Here is a 20,394-nt window from a genome sequence, read left to right as displayed (position 1 = left end):
CTTGCATTTGATATAGCACTTTTCACGTCGGAGGACGTCCCAAAGCGCTTCACAGAACACACTGTAAAGTGAATTGACTGTATATGTGTGGGCGATCGCGGCAGCCAATTGCGCACAGCAATGTCCCACAAACAGTCCTGGATTGAAAATGACCAATTTATTATTGTTTTGTTTTGGAGGGATTATTATTAGGCATATGGAGTAAGGAAACTTGCCCAAGGTTTCGCCCTGTCTGGAATTGAACTCAGGTCTCTCACTTGCAAAGCGAGTGCTCTGACCACTGAGCTACAGGACTCCATGGCAAACTTGGAAATGGTGCTTTCTATACCCAAGTCCAGATCATTTATGTATATTAAGAAGAGCAAGTGGTCCTAATACCGATCCCTGGGGGATGCCACTGTACACTTACCTCCAGTCAGAAAAGCAGCAGTTCACCACAACTCTCTGCTTTCTGTCTCCCAGCCAGTTCTGGATCCATGCTGCCACTGTGCCTTTTATACCATGGGCTTCTATCTTTCTTACAAGTCTTTCATGTGGCACTTGGTCAAATGCCTTTTGAAAGTCCATATAAACTACATCAACTGCACTACCTTTATCCACTCTCTCCGTTGCCTCATCGAAAAATTCTATTAGATTTGTTAGACAAGATTTGCCTTTAACAAATCCGTGCTGGCTGTCCCTAATTACCCATATTCTTCTAAGTGAACATTTATTCTGTCCTGGATTATAGTCTCCAGGAGTTTCCCCACTACTGATGTTAGGCTGACTGGCCTGTAGTTCCCAGGTTTGTCATTCTGTCCCTTTTTGTACAGGGGAGTCAGAATGGCCACTCTCCAGTGGTCTGGCACCACTCCTGTGTCCAACGAAGATTGAAAAATTGTAGCCAAAGCCTCCGCTATTTGTACCCGTGCCTCCCATAATAACCTTGGTTGCATCCCGTCCGGACTGGGCGACTTATCTACCTTCAGCGCAGTCAACCTTTTCAGTACTTCCTCTTTGTTTATACTTATCCTATCCATTTCCTCTACCCTCTCCTCCGATACTGAGGCATTTGGTGCATCCATTTCTTTTGTGAAGACAGATGCAAAGTACTCATTCAGCACATCAGCCATGCCCTCTGCCTCCACAATAAGATTTCCCCCTTGATCTTTAATTGGCCCACCCTACCTTTGACTAGCCTTTTTTCCTTGATATGTTTGTAAAATACTTTAGAATTCCCTTTAATGTTACCTGCTAACCTTTTTTCGTATAATCTTTTTGTCCCACTTATTTCCTTTTTCAAACCTCTTCTGCACTTCCTCTATTCGATTTGGTTGTCTTCTGTATCTTGGGTTTGACATTTGTCATACGCCTCCTTTTTCTGCTTCATTTTAGATACAATTACCTTCGTCATCCACGGAGGTTTAGAAGCTCTACTTTTCCGTTTTGCGGGAATGTATTTATTTTGTCCCCGAGCTATCTCATCCTTGAAGACTTCCCACTGCTCTTTAGTTGTTTTACCCGCTAATCTTTCTTTCCAGTCCACCTTGGCTAGGTCGCTTTTTAACACACTGAAATTTGCCCTCTTCCAGTTGAATATTTTTACCTTTGATGGTTCCTTGTCTCTTTCCATATGCAATTTGAATCTAATGATGTTATGATCACTATTACCCAGATGCTCTCCCACTTAAACCTGCTCCACTTGTCCTACTTCATTCCCCAGAACTAGATCTAGCACTGCTTCTTTCCTTGTTGGGCTGGAAACATACTGATCAAGAAAGTTGTCCTATATGCATTTTAGGAATATTTCCCCCTCCTTGCCCTTTGCGCTGTTGTTTTGCCAGTCTATGTTGGCATAATTAAAGTTCCCCATTATCACAACTCTATTGGCCTTGCATCTGTCTGAGATCTGCTTGCAGATCTGCTCATCTATTTCCTTCCCACTATTTGGTGGTCTATAGTATACCCCTACCAGCGTAACAGCTCCTTTTTTGTTCCTCAACTCTAACCAGATAGATTCCGTTTTGCGGCCCTCCAGCACCTCGACCCTTTCCACGGCTATAACCGTATCTTTGACTAACATTGCCACACCCCCTCCTTTTTTTCCTTCCCTATCTCTCCTGAATACATTGTAGCTAGGAATATTCAGATCCCGTTCCTGTCCTTGCTTGAGCCAAGTCTGTTACTGCTACTGCATCGTATTCCCCTATGACCACTTGAGCCTGCAGCTCACCAATCTTGTTTGCTAAACTCCGTGCATTTAGGCACATGCACTGCAATACCGACTTGACCTGTTCTGCACTTACCCGTTTTATTTCTCCATTTTCTAGCTCTTTATTTTTTGCATTCCCTTCCCCCCTCAAAACTAGTTTAAACCCTCCCCAACAGCATTAGATAGCCTGTCTGCAAGTACATTCGCCCCAGCCCTGTTTAGGTGCAACCCATCCATATGGTACAGGTCCCACCTGCCCCAGAAATGGTCCCAATTATCCAGAAACTCGAAGCCCTCTTTTCTGGACCATTTCTGAACCATATGTGGCAGGGTGAGCTTGCCTGATGGAATCCTAGGGAAAGGACTATCCTGGATAATGGCAAACCCACTAGGTTGGCAAATCAATAAGAACACTCTTCGGTACAAGAGACAAACTGAACCATGAAAAGGCAGCTGCATAATTAAATAGCCCAATTGGAGAGGGGAAGCAGGCCAAAACCTGGGTGTAAACTCAGGAGAGTTTGGCCTGCAAAGGACAGATAAGTAATAGAAATAATCATCCTTATATTTGATATAGTACCTTTCATATCAGGTCTCAAAGCAGGTCTCAGGATTTACTATAAAGTGTAGTCACTGTACATTTCGTAGGCATAGCCTGTAGCGAATTTGCACACAGCAATGTCCCATAAACAGCCATGAAGTGAATGACCAATTTTATTGGGGGGATTGTTGACCAGGACAACAGGAGAAACTGCCTTTTCTTTATATGGGATTTTATTTTGCTGAACTGACCAGGCCTCAGCTGCGACGTTGGCTTAACATCTGATCTGAAGGCCATCACCTTTTAACAATGAGACACTCCCCCAGCAGTGTATTAAAATGTCAGTCTAATCTTAATAATTATAAAAAAATTAATCCTTGCATTTGATATAGCAGTTTATCATATTGTCGAGAAGTCTCAAAGCTTTTCACAGAATATTCTGTAAAGTAATGTGACTATCTTGTGGACTCAAAGTCCTTGATCCCATTTTACATTTGTAGATTAAACAGATATACTCACTCTCACAGGCGCACATGTGACCACAAGTCTGAAAAAGTACTGCTGCCTTCTTATCAGAACATACCACACATTCCTCAATCTGCAGGTAATCAAATGGTACATTGGTTTATTTTAGTTTGGAATTTAAGATGTAACTGGCAATTTCAATTTTTCTGAATAAGCATATTTTACTATAAGATAATCAGAGTGAAAAAAGTACAGCAAGATTTATTAATTAACATCTGCTTAGATCGGAAACACCCAAAAAAAGGGATTAAAAGCTCATTTGTGTGTTATTTATTGTCTTATGGACAGTACAACACATTCTGTGATGTGAACAGTTTTATAATTGCACACAATGAGGTTTTAGAAAATGTACTCAACCTAGGTGACGTTAAAGACATACAAAATCATTCTGTGCAGCAGATTGGTGCACCAAAGCAAATATTTGCATCCATATTCTCCACTGTTTAGTACCCACATCACGAGAAAAAGCAAGCAACATAATTTTATATAATCACAAACATTCATGCAACCTTATCTCTGAGGTACTCTGGTGTGCCTCCCAGAAGCTGAATACAACAACAACAAAATTACATTTGTTTAGTGCTTTTCACATCGGGAGGACGTCTCAAGGCAGAGGGAGTGAGCAGGGTGGTAGGGTGTTAGGAGGTCGCAGATGTGGGGGGGGGGAACAAGACCATGGAGAGCTTTGAAAGCAGGACCAGGATCTTGAACTGTATCCTCTGTGTGATGGGAAGCAAGTGGAGTCGGACGAGGATGGGGGTGATAGGGTCATGGAGCTTGGTGCAGGAGAGAGGACATGGGCTGCAGAGTTCTGGATGATCTGCAGTCTATAGAGGGAGGAGTTGGGGAGGCCAACAAGCAAGAAGTTTGCATAGTCAAGCCTTCAGGTATGAATGTGTGTATGAGGGTTTCGGGGGCCTGCGGCGTGAGACAGTGGCGGAGGCGGGCGGTGTTGCAGAGGTGGGGGAAGGCAGAGCAGATCATGGCACAGATGTGTGGTAGAAAGGATAGCTGAGGGTCAAACAAGACGTCAAGGTTCCGGACTGGTTTAATAAGCTAGAGTGTGCATCTATGGATGGTGAAGTGTGGAGGCGCTGACGGGAGTCATTCAGGAGAGCTTCAATCTTGTTGACGTTCAACTGAAGAAAATTAGCTCTAGATTACAGACAAGCACCAATAGTCAGTCTCCCTTGAAGGGTGAATTGTTCGTACACACCTAATTGGTCAAAATAGATTAAAAAGTATGAGCAGTGTTCTGAAAGGAGTTAATAAACAAAGAAATGCACTCTATACCTTTGTTCGAGACTGAACGTGGTCCTTACATATGAGGCACTTTTTAACACGTGGTGAACAAAGAGAACACGTTGCAATGTGGCCACAAGGTCCAAATAACGTGTCACGTTTCATATCTGAACACACCATGCATTCTTCCAATGTTTCTGTGTCGTTGTTAATCATAGAAGGACTGCGGGATCCCACTTGTCCACTGAAAGAAGCAAAATATTCCATTTAAAATTCCCATTACACCTCAATCCTTTTCCAGTTGAGGTCAAGTTCAAATCACATTTTAATGAGTACTGTACTTCACAGTCATAGGGAGTATGTACTTCAGCAAGGTCCCCTCACATCTTCAGAGTCATACAATGTGTACAAAATAAGTGTTTTTTTTTACTTTGTGAAGTATGCAATGTGAGGGCAGGGATGATATGCTGAACATAATGGCTTAATACCCAAAACATAGACCTTGACCAGAAGGGATGCACATTCTATCCTTTATTCTGATGAGTTTTTGAATTCAAAAATAACAAAAATTCTGCAACATGGGTGAGTTTATAAAATGTTATTTTAATGCATTTATAAAATTAATAATAATAATCCTTGTATTTGATATAGTTCCTTATTAGATCTTCGAAATGTCTCAAAGTGCTTCACGGAATATGCTGTAAAGTGAATTGACTGTACATTTTGTGGGTGAAATGCAGCAGCCAATTGTGCACAGCAGTGTCCCACTAACAGTCATGGATTGAATGACCAAATTATTTTTTTTGGAAGGGATTATTACTCCCTGGAAAAGTATCTGCCAATTGACTAAATTGAAATATTTTTCTCTTTCAAGTATTAAGTTTAATGTTCACAAGTGAGTCTGTGTTTTTAACATTTCCAAGCTTGAGAGTAGAAATTTGCAGAGGAATTTTTGGATTGAAGGAAACAACTATGGTAAATCCTTGGCTCACTGGACTCTGGGTATCCGGAAATCCAACCTAGCCAGACCAGGCCTGAAACCAAAACATTTTTAAAAGTTTCCGTGAGGCCTTGTGTGGACTCCCAACACTTCTAGATTGTCCACTCTCTTGTTTGTAGGATTCAAACAATTACAATGTTGATAATCAGCATTTTTACACTTAGCCAGAAATGTCGGTTTGCTAGACTGGAATACACCCACCCCATGTCTCGAAGCAGAGTTCCCACAGGTCAGTGTGACGTACCTATTTTTATCAGCAAGAGTTACCAAGTACAATTTTAGTTACAAACCAGCACGAATGACTGCACTTAAACAATTAATTACCTTTACCACTCGTGCACGCTTAATTCAATTGGTGAACTGCATTATCTCCTTTTAGTTAGTCTGAATGTCCCCAGACTAAAATCAGTATGCATACCTGACTTTCTCTTTGTGACATTTCGCTAGGGCCTTGCAGAGGTTTGGATCAGGGCAAAGATCAAGTGGAGATTGTCCTTTCTTGTTGCGAATAGTTAAGTCTGCTCCGTTGGCTGCGAGGAAGCAAGCAATGGAAGCTGCACTCTTTTTATCTGCACCCTGGGTCCCAAGGCCCATAAGTAGCTGAAAGAGAAAATATTTACAAATGCTTTTCAAAGCCCACTACTATAGGTTGACCAAAAAGTTGTGATAGCATTACAATTTCTAATAAGTCTTAAAGAAATGTTGATATTTTTAGTTTGTTTTGGATAATAGGGGCGTTATCTCGACTTTTTGATCACCCTGTATAACCAAAATCTCAAAGATTAGATCTTCAGTAGTTTTTCAGGTCACAACCCAGTGTTTATTAGTCAAATAAAATATGGGTACAAACTAAAACTATTTTCTTGACATTTAATGGGTCAACTCACTGCAACAATCAGTCTATTTGAACCATGCATTTTATGCATAAAATGGCAAATATGTAAGCATTTTATTTTAACAGTAATCCACAATAAATAATAATAATAATCCTTGCATTTGATATAGTGCTTTTCACGCCTTCTAGACGTCTCAAAGCGCTTCACAGAATATGCCTTAAAGTGAATTGACTGTATATTTGTGGACAAAATGCGGCAGCCAATTGCGCATAGCAGTTAAACATTCAAATGGGATAGAGTTAAACATCTATATAAAGATAATCGCACATTTATTTCCTGCAGTGTACAAGATGCACTGATTGAAGGCTACAGAAGATGCCCACACAACTGCACTACTACTTATTCTGAAGTTCCCTGTAAAAAAGCAATAATTGTCATAAAGTTATTAGAAAGGTGTTTCAATAGTATTTGTATACCTAAGCCCATGTGTACCAGTGCCATTCACATTACTATTTGTGTAAAAATAAAAGTTTCTTTAGTATATATATACGTACACACACATATACATATATATAAACAAATAAACACTATAATGTGCACTGCGGCAGATATTAGATCTGGTTAAAAGACAACAAAAACAGCAACCAGACTGCTGCCAAAATCATATTCTGCCTAAGGTTGAAGATGAGAAATGATCTTTGAACACCTTTGACTGTTGGCAGACTGACTCACCCTCAAAAGAAAGTACTGTACTAGCTTTTAAATGGGGCCCTATCATTTACAACAGAAGGATGAAGAGCAACAAAGGAAGAACGCAGACACAAAGAAGCCAGAACACACATTAGCAAAATTACCCCACAACTGAGGCTAATATAAAGCATAAGTTTGACACAGAATGTACTGCTTCAGTTCAGTATCTAACCATCTAACCAGTATCTAACCAGCTATTTATAGCTATACTGGAAGTAAGCAATGTTGGAACTAGGTACCTGAATTGAGAAAGTCCCCCATTTCCCCAAAACGAACACCCCTCACTCCAATGAGCATAACATTTCCAAAGGAAGATCTCAGAGGGGATCTCAGAAAATGCTAAATATAAGATACTAAAAAGGGTTAGAGAAAGAAAACCGAGAACAATACTTTCAGACACAGAGAAGCAATGGGGTAAGAGGCAATGAGTCAATGGAGTCAAGGGCAAGACAAACACTGGAAAGCATTTCTTTACAGAAGGTCATCAACAGATAATGGTTGAGGCCAGAACACTGGGCTCCTTTACGAAACAGCTTGACCCTCCAATGGGAAGATACTATTCTGAAAAAATGATCAAACGGGCAAAAGAACTTCTTCTAAACCTCTCGCATGATGTTAAAGAGATACTGCTCTTGACATTTCCCGTTTGCACTCTTCCATATAGTGGGTCTAATTTGCAACATTCACAAAAGAAGTACAAAGCCTTCCTGCAGTCTCCTTGGTTGACCAGAATGATCTGTGAAAACTGCCAAAGCTGCAAAAAAGAGTTTGAAGAGCAAAATGGATAACTCAGGGACATGGGTGTGTGCTCTCTGTCTTCCTCACCCATGCAGCAAATATCTATTTTGCAAATATCAGAAACAAAACCCTACTGAAAGAAAGGATTGAACGACTTTATAAAACGCTGTGAAATTCACAATATTCCCAAATCTGACAGTCTTCAAAATGATCATTCACCATGGCAGAATGGTTGCTTTGAATTCAATTTAAAAAAAAGCTTCTCCTTAATAAACTTAAATTTGTTTGCACTTGTGCAAGATTGCTACACCACTGGCCAGAAGTTGCATGATCAATAGATGGATCAAGAGAAAAAGGCATTCATCTTTTTGTAATGTTAAGTCAGCTGAAGTGATCATTAAATAAATGTCCTTTAAACAAAGTATGTACATCTTGGCAACCAATTCCAAAGAATATTGTGGTTTGTGATGCATATTAGAGAGGAAATATGCTTATCAAATCTTTTTATCTTTGAGGCTTTTAAGTGTTAGTCAGAATACTCTATAAATCTCCTTCACCAGGCCTGCCATTTTGGGTTCATGCCAGTGGGGAGATTCAGCCAGCAGCTATGTGTTCCAGCTGCCCGCCGGGTTAACCTAATTTCCCTGTTGATACACCGTCTGGGTCATTCACAGTTCTATTGGACATGACTCAAAATGACCTGCGATCAAAGTTTTGGGGGTTCAATATTCTAAAGACCTCCCACAACTAGAGCAATTTAAAATAAAAAAAACCTGCTGTTCCTTAAGGTTAGAAGCAGACTTAAAACTACACAGTACTTCTCGAAATGAACGCAATCGTTAAAGAACTGCTTGAAATAACCGACACTATAATATATGCAAAGATTATTATCATTAAAGTGCATGTTGGAGAACTTTCTTTTTTTACTGCAGCCAATTACTAAAAAGGGGGACACGGGAAGAAAATTTCAACCACCTTAACTTTCATCCGAACACCTTCGCAGCACAAAGCCTCGCATGTGCGTTGCCGGGTTCTCTCCCAGCCTCACATCCCATGCTGTAGCCCTACCCTGAGCTGGCACTCTCATCTCGTTTTTCTGTCCAGTGACGTGCTCTCTCTCTCTCACAAGCATCCCAGCAGTGTAAAAAGCTAGCAACTGGCAAGGAAGTACAAAATCTGGCCAAGCTGGTTAAAAATCAACGAGGTGGTAATCCTACCAGGACTCCTGATAAGCTTGGAGCACCCCCTCAGTAGGGTGTGCCTCACAGTTTGAAAACCCAGGATCTAAAGTACATAAATCATTGTGTATTTTTTCAAATTGATACAAATCTGTACATTTTAACTTCAAATCAAATTCCACTGTAGAGGAAAAAAGGATTCTACTCTTCCTCCATCATCAAACCTTCGAAGGATTTATAATTCATACTGATCATGTTCTAATAAACAATAATCCTTGCATTTTATATAGCACCTTATCACATCTTCGAGATGTCTCAAAGCACTTCGCAGAATATACTGTAAAGTGAATTGACTGTATAATTTGTGGGCGAAACGCGGCAGCCAATTGCACACAGCAGTGTCCCACAAATAGTCGTGGATTGAGTGACCAATTTATTATTATTTTGTTTTGAAGGAATTATTACCCCCGGCAAAGTGATCTGCCAATCGACTAACACCCGGGTTTCTACTTACTGCTATGTAAAGAGATGTGTGGAGTAAGAAAATTTGCCCACCTTTTCACCCTGCCGAGAATCGAACCCAGATCTCTCGCTTGCGAGGCAAGTGCTCTAACCACTGAGCTACAGGACTCCACAATATGTCACACATGCCTAAATGTCCATCTTTTCTATCCAATTATTTTAATCTTATCCTAGTTAATTAAGTGCCAAAGGTATTGGCATTCTTATGTGTGTTCATTTTCTCACTCTGTGGTCTCCCGAACATCTTTAAAACGTCATAGGAGTTTTAATTCCCAATAGCCACCTAAACCTCTCCCAAATGTCCACTCTATTTGCCTTCATAAATAGCTCTCTCACAGCTGAATATGTATTCAGGAAATGTTATTGGAAGACTAATGCAACCTCACAAGAGTCATAAACTAGTATATTAGCAATCATACTGGACTAGTTTCTGAGAACAAAGGGGGCTGTGACACCTCCAGCTTCCTAGAATATCTATTTTACAGATATTGATTGAGCAGCCACTCAGAATTTTTTGAAGGACAAGAAGAGAATTTGGATGTGTAAGAAGTGAAAGGTGCATGACTCAATTCTTCTCGGCAGAAGAGCAGCTTCAAATCAGGAATTCAAAAATGGAGAATTGCTAACACAGGTACGCAAAAGAGCAGACATTCATAAATGATCTAGATTTTTGGACAATACTAAGAAGCTAGAAAAAAAATACTTACTGTGTTCTTTGAGGGCTCCCAGCCACTATCCACCTTGCCCACATCCTGCATATCTTGGAGCTGGCGGAGCTGAGATAGAGTATGGTGTCTCAGGGCTTCATGGAGTGGTGTGTCTCCATCCTTATCCTGGATGTCCAGCTTTGCACCAGCACGAACCAGGAGCTAAAAGGTAAAAGAATTTTACATCAGTCTTAAAAAAAAAGTTCCTTTCTTAAAATCTCCAAGTCATTCTCATCAAATCAAATTCCCAAATTATTACTGATAATGAGATCATAGCTTTCAGTGGTATGTTAAATGTTATGAAATTGTGACATTGTTTTCATATTGCAAGCTTGCCTTCCTCAGCATTTGTTCTTCTTTACAAAAGAGATGTTCTCAGTTTTAGCGATGGGATGCTAGAAAGGACTCAGGAAACTTCCTCCCAGGTATATGGCTACGCTTCTCCAGCAAATTGTTGTCAGATTCATAAGAGCAGCATGGAAGGCCTTTCCTTCCATGTTGTGGACAAACATGCCTCACTTTGATACCTTCATCTAACAACATAGCTTGTATGCATGTTTAGGAAGTCACTTCCATGTAAACCATCTCCACTTTGGACCAGCTTTGCGCTCTCAATTATAAATTAATAACACAAAATTTGTGTAAAAATATCTGTTTGTTCTTTTTCAATGTAGGGCTATTTACCAAAAGTATAATTTTCTGCAACAAAAGCACGAAAGCACCCTTATATTTTTTAGAGAGGCAAATAAAAAGAGGAAAACAAATTACAAGCATCCTTTTTATATGAAAAAAAATCAGAATAATATTTACAACACATTCCAATAAAAAGTTGAACACAGCAACTTGCATTTATATAGTGCCTGTCTCGTTGGGAGGACAATCCAAGGCGCTGGACAGTTGAGGGTTTGCACTCAAGCTCGGGGTTGGATTCAGGTGGGCTGGGGCCAATGGGGGTGGGGGAGGAAGATGACCAGTCAAAGAAAAAGGTACAGTCAAAGAAAAAGGTCTTGAGATGAACTTTCAAGGAGGCGAGGCAAGGGACTCTAGAACGGAGTTGCAGAACTGGTGTAAATAGGTTGAAAGTTTGATTGCTAATGGTATAGCAGGCAGGGCGGGGAAGTGAAGCAGGCAAGTGCATGCCAAGTGGGGGGAGTGGGGTGGGATTTAAAAGTGAGGAAGAGGATCTTGAACTCAGTCCTCTGGGGGATGGTGAGCCAGTGCAGCCTGGCGAGGATGTGGGTCATGGAATACAGGCTATATTAACAAGTTAGACAAAATCTCGCTCAAATAATTAGAAATCCACAGATATCATATACATCTTGAATGGAGTTTGTATTACAACTACATTGAACTCAATTGGCATTGGCATCAGGGCACTCAAATAATAATGTAACCAATTACAAATCATTCTACTTCCTCAAATTAATTTCCTCCACTACTACAATATTTAATCTTAAATTAAGGAATTATGCATCTTTTAAAAAAAGTATTCCAGCAGAGTGCTGTCCCTTGTACTTTTGGTCATCTTACCCGCACAATTTGGGTGTGCTGACGTTCAACAGCTAGATGGAGTGCAGTTTGCTGATTTACATTCTGGATATCCAGGTTAGCACTGCCCTGAAACAGAAAAATGTCAGCATTTATGATCTTGCATAAGTAATGTAATCTGAGACCAACATATCCTTTGTCTCAGATAACATTGTTGAGAATGATCATTTTTCAGTGCTCATTCTATAATCTGTAGTTACTTGCTACCTCAAGTTTTTATGTAGCGAAAATCCTGAATTAAATGCAAACGTTTGCATTTCCAGAATTACTAATTGTCAAATTTGCTTTCAGCAAAAGTTTTTTTGGGTAAAATAGACATTTTAAAATGAATTATTCAACTGAGCAGACTGATGTACTTGTAGGTACACGCATCAAGAAAATCTGTCACAATTCTGGCAGTGATCCTGACTACATCAGGATGATAGCCCGAGAAACTCGTTCCTTCAGAAGGTGGTCTCAGCATTTGAATTCATCCCACAAAAGTATGAATTCAGCATTTGTGAATTAATGTCCTTCCCGTCAATTCACTTTAGTGTGTTCTGTGAAGCGCTTTGGGACGTCCTCCCGACGTGAAAAGCGCTATATCAAATGCAAAGATTATTATTATTATTATTATTATTATTATTATGGTCTTTGAACACTCGCAGCTGGTAGCTAGTTGAATTGATTGCCCAAGAACATTTAAACAACATGCCAAGGCAGTAGAAAAGGCAAATTCAAGATTGTGAAGGGCAGTTTTAGGAGAGACTCCAAGAAGTATTTATTTAAATGGAAGATAGATCAACAACGGAAAGGTTTGCAAGAAAGCATTTTTTTTAAACAAAAAACAATTTTGTGGTGCTATGCTTGCATACAACTCTAAATTGATGTTAGTAGCTTCTATTCAATTATGGAAATAAATTAAATTCCTACACTGTAAATAAATGCAGCACAAGATAGATTTAAAGCGGTTCTGATACACTCAAAGAGCACATTTTAGGCTTAACTCCACATACTCTACAAAGCAAGTTATTTGACAGCATATGCTGTGACAGTACACATATCTTCCAGAAAGCTTTTCAACTCACTGAATCTTTAATTAAACAGACTTACCCATGCATGCTTCCTTTTGATTAAACTAGCTCAAGATTAAAAACTCTGAATATTGAGTTTCACGTCCAAGATCAATTCTTTTGAACCCCTTCCACTTAGGAATCCACTATACTATATGTGTTTAGAAAATTTACATTAAAATGATAGTCTGAAGCACAGACATAACATGGACAGCTTGAATGCTGTAATAGCGAGTGGATCATACAGTCTTCATGCTTTCACACAGCATTGTGTGTTAACATCTTTCTAAGAAACTCAAAGACCTTTCATCTTAAAGAAAACAAGAACAAAAATACATTTATAGAGCACTTTTCACGTAGGGAGGATGTCCTAAAGCGCTGAACAGTCAGGTGTCGGGGCCCGAGCATGGGGGAGGGGTGGTATAGGGGTGAGGGAAGGCAGAGAGGTGGGAGGGCGACCAAAGGCACGATCGAAGAGAAGGGTCTTGAGACCGGCCTTGAAGTAGGCAAGGGAGGAAGCGAGGCGAAGGGACCGTGGGATGGAGTTACAGAGTGTGGAGGCAGAGAGGTTGAAAGCCTGGCCACTGATGGTAGGGCGGGTCGGGCGGGAAACATGGAGCAGACTGGAGCCCGCTGAACGGAGGGAGCGGGCAGGTTGGTAGGGAGTCAGCAGATCAGAGAGGTAGGAGGGGGCAAGGCCATGGATGGCCTTGAAAGTGAGGACGAGGATCTTGAACTCGATCCTCTGGGGGATGGGGAGCCAGTTGAGTCAGTTGAGGGTGGGAGTGATGGGGTCACGGAGCCTGGTGCGCGACAGTACACAAGCTGCAGAGTTTTGGATGATCTGCAGCTTGTGGAGGGAAGAGTTGGGAAGGACGACGAGGAGGGAGTTCCCGTAATCGAGCCTTGATGTGACAAATGCATGGGTGAGGGTTTCGGCAGCCTGAGGGGTGAGGCAGTGGCAGAGTCTGGCAATGTTGTGGAGGTGGTGGTAGACAGTGCTGGTCATGGCGCGGATGTGGGAGAGAAAGGACAGTTCAGGGTCAAATAAGACACACAGGTTCCTGACTGGCTTAGTGAGGTTGAATGTGCAGCCGTGGAGGCTGATGCTGCCAGCGCCCGAGGTGCGGAGTTGCTGGCGTGAGCCAATCGGCATGACCTCGGTCTTGCTGACGTTGAGTTGGAGAAAGTTGTCCCTTGTCCAGGACTTGACTTCGGACAGGCAGTTGGTCAGGACACCAGTAGTCCTGGAGTTGAGGGTGGAGGCAGAGAGATAGAGTTGGGTGTCATCCACATACATGTGGAAATTTACCCCATGTCTGTGGATGATGTCTCCAAGGAGGAGCACGTAGAGGGTGAAGAGGAGGGGACACAGGACAGAGCCCTGAGGGACACCGCACGAGACGGTGCGGGGGCTGGAGGAGAAGCCATTTGCTGCGAGAACACTGAAAATAACATTTTCACATGAAGTTCACAAAGATATGCTCTGCTCTGCCACTCAAGCAAACTTTAATGGCCATGAGTAAACAACCAATGAACCTTCAACTTGATCAAGCAAAATAAGCCATAGAAATAGCCCAATAAAGTTTGATTAATTACCTTTAATTCAGTTTTATCACTTGACTGTTATTCACCATATAGTTATGATTAGATCACTCTTTAATGAAAGGGGGGGGGGGCTTTACAGGCGCAGGGAGTTTTTTCAGCCACAAAACAACAGTCAATCCACTTTACAGTATATCCTGTGAAGTGCTTTGAGACTTTGCCAATCAGACTTGAGACTTTGCCAATGTGAGCTCAGTATTATGGATAGTAATCAGTATCAGGATAACAATCCTTCACCATAAGACTTTGCCAATCGGAGCTCATTGGCTCCTATCTAAGAGCTTTGAAACTCTACCCTGCATGAAGGGCACTATATAAATGCAAGTTGTCGATGTTATCTTTGCAATGTGCTTTGAGACATCCAGTCTCAGTGACTTAGCTTGGAATTGAAATTTGGGTGAGCTCCAGCTTATGGTGGACAGGCAATGACCAAATGATTTAAAACAATTAAAACCATTACATGGTCATTTTAAATTTTAACCAATTAGTAAATGAAAGTCAGCAAATTACTCACATTGCCTAGATGGTGTCCAGTTATATCCACGCCATCTCTCTTCTCATACCTCCTGCTCTGTCTCATGTCTTGTACAACCTTGTAAGAGGTAGTGTGGAGAACGATCGAAAGAGAGCCAGAGTGGGAGGTACGAGTCATACCCTCCATTCAACCTCTCTTTCTTTGCTCTCCGCCTTACCTCAATTGCGGGAGATATGACTCATCCTGAGGCAGCGCGGAGAGCGATGGGAAGAGAAGTGGAGTGGGAGGTATGACTCACTTCCCGTCAACTTCTTGCTGCCTCCGGAGAGTGATAGGCAGGGCTGGATGCTAATTGGTAAGCTGTACAGGGTCATATCTTTAACCAGACCTTTGTTTAAGATGTCATCCAAACACCATTTTCAGCAATGCAGCACTACTCTAAAATTGTACTGAAGTGTCAGCTTAGGCAATACATTACAATTTACGTAGCAACTTTCATACTGGGAATACTTCTCAAAGTGAGCTGCAGGGGAGATGGGTTGGAAGATGACCGAAAGTGCAGTGGAAGAGGCAAGATGGGTTTTTAAAGTGGGGACGGAGGGCGAGTCTTAGGGACTATGGGATGGAGTTCCAGAGATGAGAGGCAGAAGGGCTCAAAGCTCACCCACCGATAAGGACCACATATGGCAAGGAACCTGAAGCAGGCTGGTGTTTGAGTGAAGAGAGAGGCTGGGTCAGTAGGGTTGTAGGAGGTGGTAGAACGATTGAGCAAGGCCATGTACTTGAAATAATGTACAGCTTGCACCTACAATCTTGAACCCAGAAGCAAAAGTGTTAAATAAATGCACATTGTTATGATTTGAGCTAAATCAGCCAAGTTAATCTAACACTGAAGGATCAGAGGCTGCCAATTAGCATCATTACAGATGGGAGTGCTAGTTCATGATAAGGTTGGGGAGATAAGACTTCATTCCGACAGTCCACAGATTGAAGAATTCATTAACACATAAGATAAGAATTTTAGGTTTTATATATAAGTGCATTGAATACACAAAGAGAGAAGAGAATTCTGGCCAACCATCCTTAAAATAAAAAGGTAATTCAACAACAACAAATTACATTTGTATAGCACCTTTCATATCAGGAGGACATCCCAAGGCGCTGGACAGTTAGGGGTTTGGACCCGAGTTTGGGATTGTGATCAGGAAAGGTAGAGGACTGGGAGGGTGACCGAAGGCCCGGTTGCAGAGGAGGGACATCATTAAGATGTGCCTTGAAGAAGGCGAGGGAGCGAGACAAAGGGAACGTGGGATGGAGTTCCAAAGCGTGGGGGCAGAGAAGCTGAAAGCCCGACCGCTAATGGTAGGCAAGCAGTCCAGGATGGAGTCCACTGAGCAAGCAGGTTGATATGGGGTTAGCAGGTCACCGAGGTAGGAAAGGCTTTTAAGGCAAGGACTTTGAACTCTATCCTCAAGGGGTTGAGGAGCCAGGCGAGAATGGGGGTGATAGGGTCACAGAGCAAGGTGTGAGAGAGAACACAAGCTGCAGGGTTCTGAATGATCTGCAACTTGTGGAGGGAAGAGTTGAGAAGGCCGACAAGCTGGGAAGAGTTAGCATAGTCTAGCCTAGACGGGATGAATGCAAGGTTATTCACTTCATTGCTGGAACATTGCTGTGTGCAAATTGTTTATTTTGTAGGCAAATGTGTATTTTGGAAGACCAACAGCCACTACGCTGTACTTTATATCCTGTGAAGCACTTTGAGACATCTTCCTGATGTGAAAACAGCTGCGGTAGCAAGCTTGTCATGATTAACTCTGGGCAATAGACAACAACAAAATATGGATATGGGAGCAGAATATAAAACACTAGCGGTTTGATTTCAAGACAGTGAACCTGATACAAAACAACTAGAGTGTGGAATTTTCATTTAAAAACAAGTCTTGTTGTCAGTGGGCAATCACCCATCAATGAATCTACAGCAAACATGTAGTCCCAGCTGGACTGTTCCGTTGAATTTCTTTTAGAAGTAAGGTTGCTGTTGGTCATCAGATTGTAAAAATTAAATGAGAATTTTCAGCACTGAAATGACATGCAAGTCCATACCTGGTGCACCAATAATTCTGCTACTTCGACATGATTGTTCAGTGCTGCTAAATGTAGTGCAGTGTAGCCATCGTCCTTCTTCTCATCCACAATCCATGGTCTTGGGAGTTTAGAAAGCAACACTCGCATGGCACTAAAGTATTAAAAAAGTCAAGCATTAAGAAAAATAAGGCAGGGCGAAACCCTGGGCAAGTTTCCTTGCTCCACACGCCTAATGGACGCCTCGTGGAGTCCTGTAGCTGAGTGGTTAGAGCGCTTGCCTTGCAAGCGAAATACCTGGGTTCAATTCCAGGCAGAGTGAAACCTTGGGCAAGTTTCCTTACTCCACACGCCTAATAATAATCCCTCCAAAACAAAACAATAATACATTGGTCATTTTCAATCCACGATTGTTTGTGGGACACTGCTGTGCGCAATTAGCTGCCGCGTTTCGCCCACAAATATACAGTCAATTCACTTTACAGCATATTCTGTGAAGCGCTTTGATGTCGAGAAGACGTGAAAAGCGCTAAATCAAATGCAAGGATTATAACTGCTTGTCACTTTCCCTGCATTTCATTTGAATTAAGTTTTAATAATGAATACAATTTTACAATGCATATTAACTGTTTGATCTTCTAACAGCACATCATAATATATGAAGATTCAGATGCATATCTATCACATTTCTTTACTTGCTCTTGAAATCTACACTTTGCTCTGAGCAAAGTTTCTCACAATTAACAAAACCTTCATCTCACAAACATAAAATGCCTTTGGGAAAAAAAGTGAAAATCATCACTTGTAAATTTGATATTGAATTCAACACATTTTACAGCATCGACGAATGGTGCTTTAGTCTGTGAGTGAAATAATCCCTAATAAATGGTATAAAGCCTGTGAATTCACTAGTCCATTCAATGGAAACACCTGAGAAAGCATCCTCTATGTTGCCCTGTATCCAGAGGATACAACTGAAATGGACAAACTCAGGAGTCACAGTGGATACGTGACTTGAATTCAAACTTCTTGTTCCCATCAAGCTTCAGAATCCAGTATTAACTGAAGCACCATATTACTTGTCTAACTTTTATAATCAACTTGACTATAGTTCAAACCCTCTTCCGGTGAAGTCAAACAGCACTTGGGACATAGGGATTTGCATCTGCTAACATCTGAACAAGTCTAAAAACAAAGCTTATTGGCAAGGAACAAGTCATTTAAATTTAGCTGCGATTGGTGAATTTCTAAATTTCAAACAGATACATTCCACTATTTGTTTACATACTGTGGCACATAAAAGGCAGAACAGAAGCAGGAGATGCTTTACTAACTTGGACTTGGATTTCTGTACTGTTCTTGTTTAAAGTGCTAATAGTTTCTGTAAGTAGAATCCGCAGCCCTTGGAATATTAGCCATGTCAGGGTGCATCTCTGAGAGTTTAACAACAACAACAACAAGATTCCATTTATAGAGCGCCTTTCACGTCAGGAGGACGTCCCAAGGCGCTGCACAGTTGGGTCATGACCCGAGCAGGGGGGAAATGGTCAGGGTGAGGGGAGGGAAGGGAGGGAGGGAGAGAGGAGGGGGGAAATGGTCAGGGTGAGGGGAGGGAAGGGAGGGAGCGAGGAGGAGGAAGAGAGTCGAGAGGGGAGCTGAAGGCACGGTCAAAGAGAACTGCACGGTCAAACAACTGCTGTGTATGAATTGTTCTGCTCAATCGATTTTATATTGTAGACCTCAAGGGGTTTCGGAGTACTGATGATCAGATTGAAGGTTTTTATATGGCATCTAAAGACCCCATGTGAAATGATGTCAAATATGTGTGGGTGTCTTTATGTTCAGACATACACAAAGAATGTTTTTTTGGGTTTTCTCTACTATGCAAATAATGGCAGCTGAAGCCGAGAGATTCGACTGAAAATTGAGTCCTTGGTCCTCCCACAATTCAACTATTATTGCATGACAAGCAAATTGAAGAAAGTTTAATGCATGTACAAACATTTTGCTGAAAATGAAATACCAATGAGCATCAAAATGTTCTAGTGAATGTGAACGTTGCCAGGCTTACTTGCTCTGGATCTACAGCTTTTCAAACATCATCCAGAGCTGGCAAAACTGGTTATTGTACATTACTAATAGGCAATGGTAACAGGCTCGACTTCAGAAAAATATAAGGTAAATTATATTTGTACATACCATACACACTAGGAATTACCAGACTAAAAATATGAAGTAAAAATTATTAACAAAGCTATTCGCATAAAACCAAATAGAAAACATTCAACAGTTAATTTATCCCTTTAAAACTATAAGCAGTGCACACTCCACTTCACCAAGCCATTCAGGAACTTAGGCGTCTTGTTTGACCCTCAACTGTACATTCTTCCCCACATCTGTACCATGACCCGTTCTGCCTTCCCTCACTCCCGCAACACTGCCCAATTCCGCCACTGCCTCACGCCGCCGAAACCCTCATAAATACCTTCATTACAACCAGGCTCGACTATGCCAACGCCCTGCTTCGATCGTGCCTTCGGCCACACTCCTACCCTCCAACCTCCCTCCCTGCTTCCCGGCCCCCCCCCCACTTGACTGTTCAGGTCTTAGGACGTTTTCCCAATGTGAAAGTCACTTTACAAATATCATTTTGTAATGTATAAATGCAGACTTATTTTCCCATTTATAGCTTTTGCTTTCACTTTTAAATCTCTGTAAATCCTTGCACTTGCAATAAAGTGGCAGAAACAGCTCCTCTGACAAAATGAAGAGAAATAACACTTCTAGACTGATTTTTTTAATAAAATGACATACAGTATATGTATAAAGTAATTTTTGGGGTTATGGGGAAAAAAAAGGTAGATGTGACTGAAGGAACTGCTTTTCAAAGAGCTAACGCAGACACATCACATCGGCTGAATGACCTCCTTCTGTGCTGTATATTTCAATGGTTCTGGTAGAATGTTGCATATCCACACACTAACCATTCGGATACTTGACTATGTGCACACTGAGAGCCGATGCAGAATATAAGTCAAACTGTATTGTCAAGAATCATAATTTTAACGAGCAGACTGAACTGGCAGTGAACTGGCAGAAAAAGAGACACACACAGATTTATTTTCTATATTGTTTTCATATTCACAATGGTGTTGGTCCCAATTAGTCCAGATATCAAGTTCTCTACTGTAATAGTGCAAAGTGTAGTTGGAAACAAACTGATTTTCAAACAATAGTTTTATCAAAACATCTATAAGCAGGACAGAACATAAGAAAAGCTAGATAAAAAAAGATCAAGGTCCATCTAGTTTGCCTTCCACCTTCCTGGTGGTTGCATGCACATACGTCCCAAACTATCTATTGGAGTCCTGTAGCTCAGTGGTTAGAGCACTTGCCTCA

The 20,394-nt window shown here is 41.3% G+C and overlaps 1 protein-coding gene across 1 annotated transcript in view; it reads right to left on the bottom strand.

Annotated features, from left to right (window-relative positions):
- The window catches only part of mib1 (MIB E3 ubiquitin protein ligase 1), a 112,630-nt gene that overhangs the window by 10,124 nt on the left and 82,112 nt on the right, over positions 1-20,394 (bottom strand). Inside the window, exons 13-18 of the mRNA XM_007901642.2 lie at positions 17,017-17,149; positions 11,761-11,847; positions 10,231-10,392; positions 5,918-6,099; positions 4,551-4,743; positions 3,252-3,330 (exon numbers count right to left, since the gene is read on the bottom strand). Coding sequence (XP_007899833.1) covers positions 3,252-3,330; positions 4,551-4,743; positions 5,918-6,099; positions 10,231-10,392; positions 11,761-11,847; positions 17,017-17,149 — 836 coding nt within the window. The remainder of the gene's footprint in view (positions 1-3,251; positions 3,331-4,550; positions 4,744-5,917; positions 6,100-10,230; positions 10,393-11,760; positions 11,848-17,016; positions 17,150-20,394) is intronic.

This window comes from Callorhinchus milii, unplaced genomic scaffold (genome assembly GCF_018977255.1).
Source record: "Callorhinchus milii isolate IMCB2004 unplaced genomic scaffold, IMCB_Cmil_1.0 Scaffold2, whole genome shotgun sequence".
Classification (NCBI taxonomy): Eukaryota; Metazoa; Chordata; class Chondrichthyes; order Chimaeriformes; family Callorhinchidae; genus Callorhinchus; species Callorhinchus milii.
This window is presented reverse-complemented; position numbering and strand designations above follow the sequence as displayed.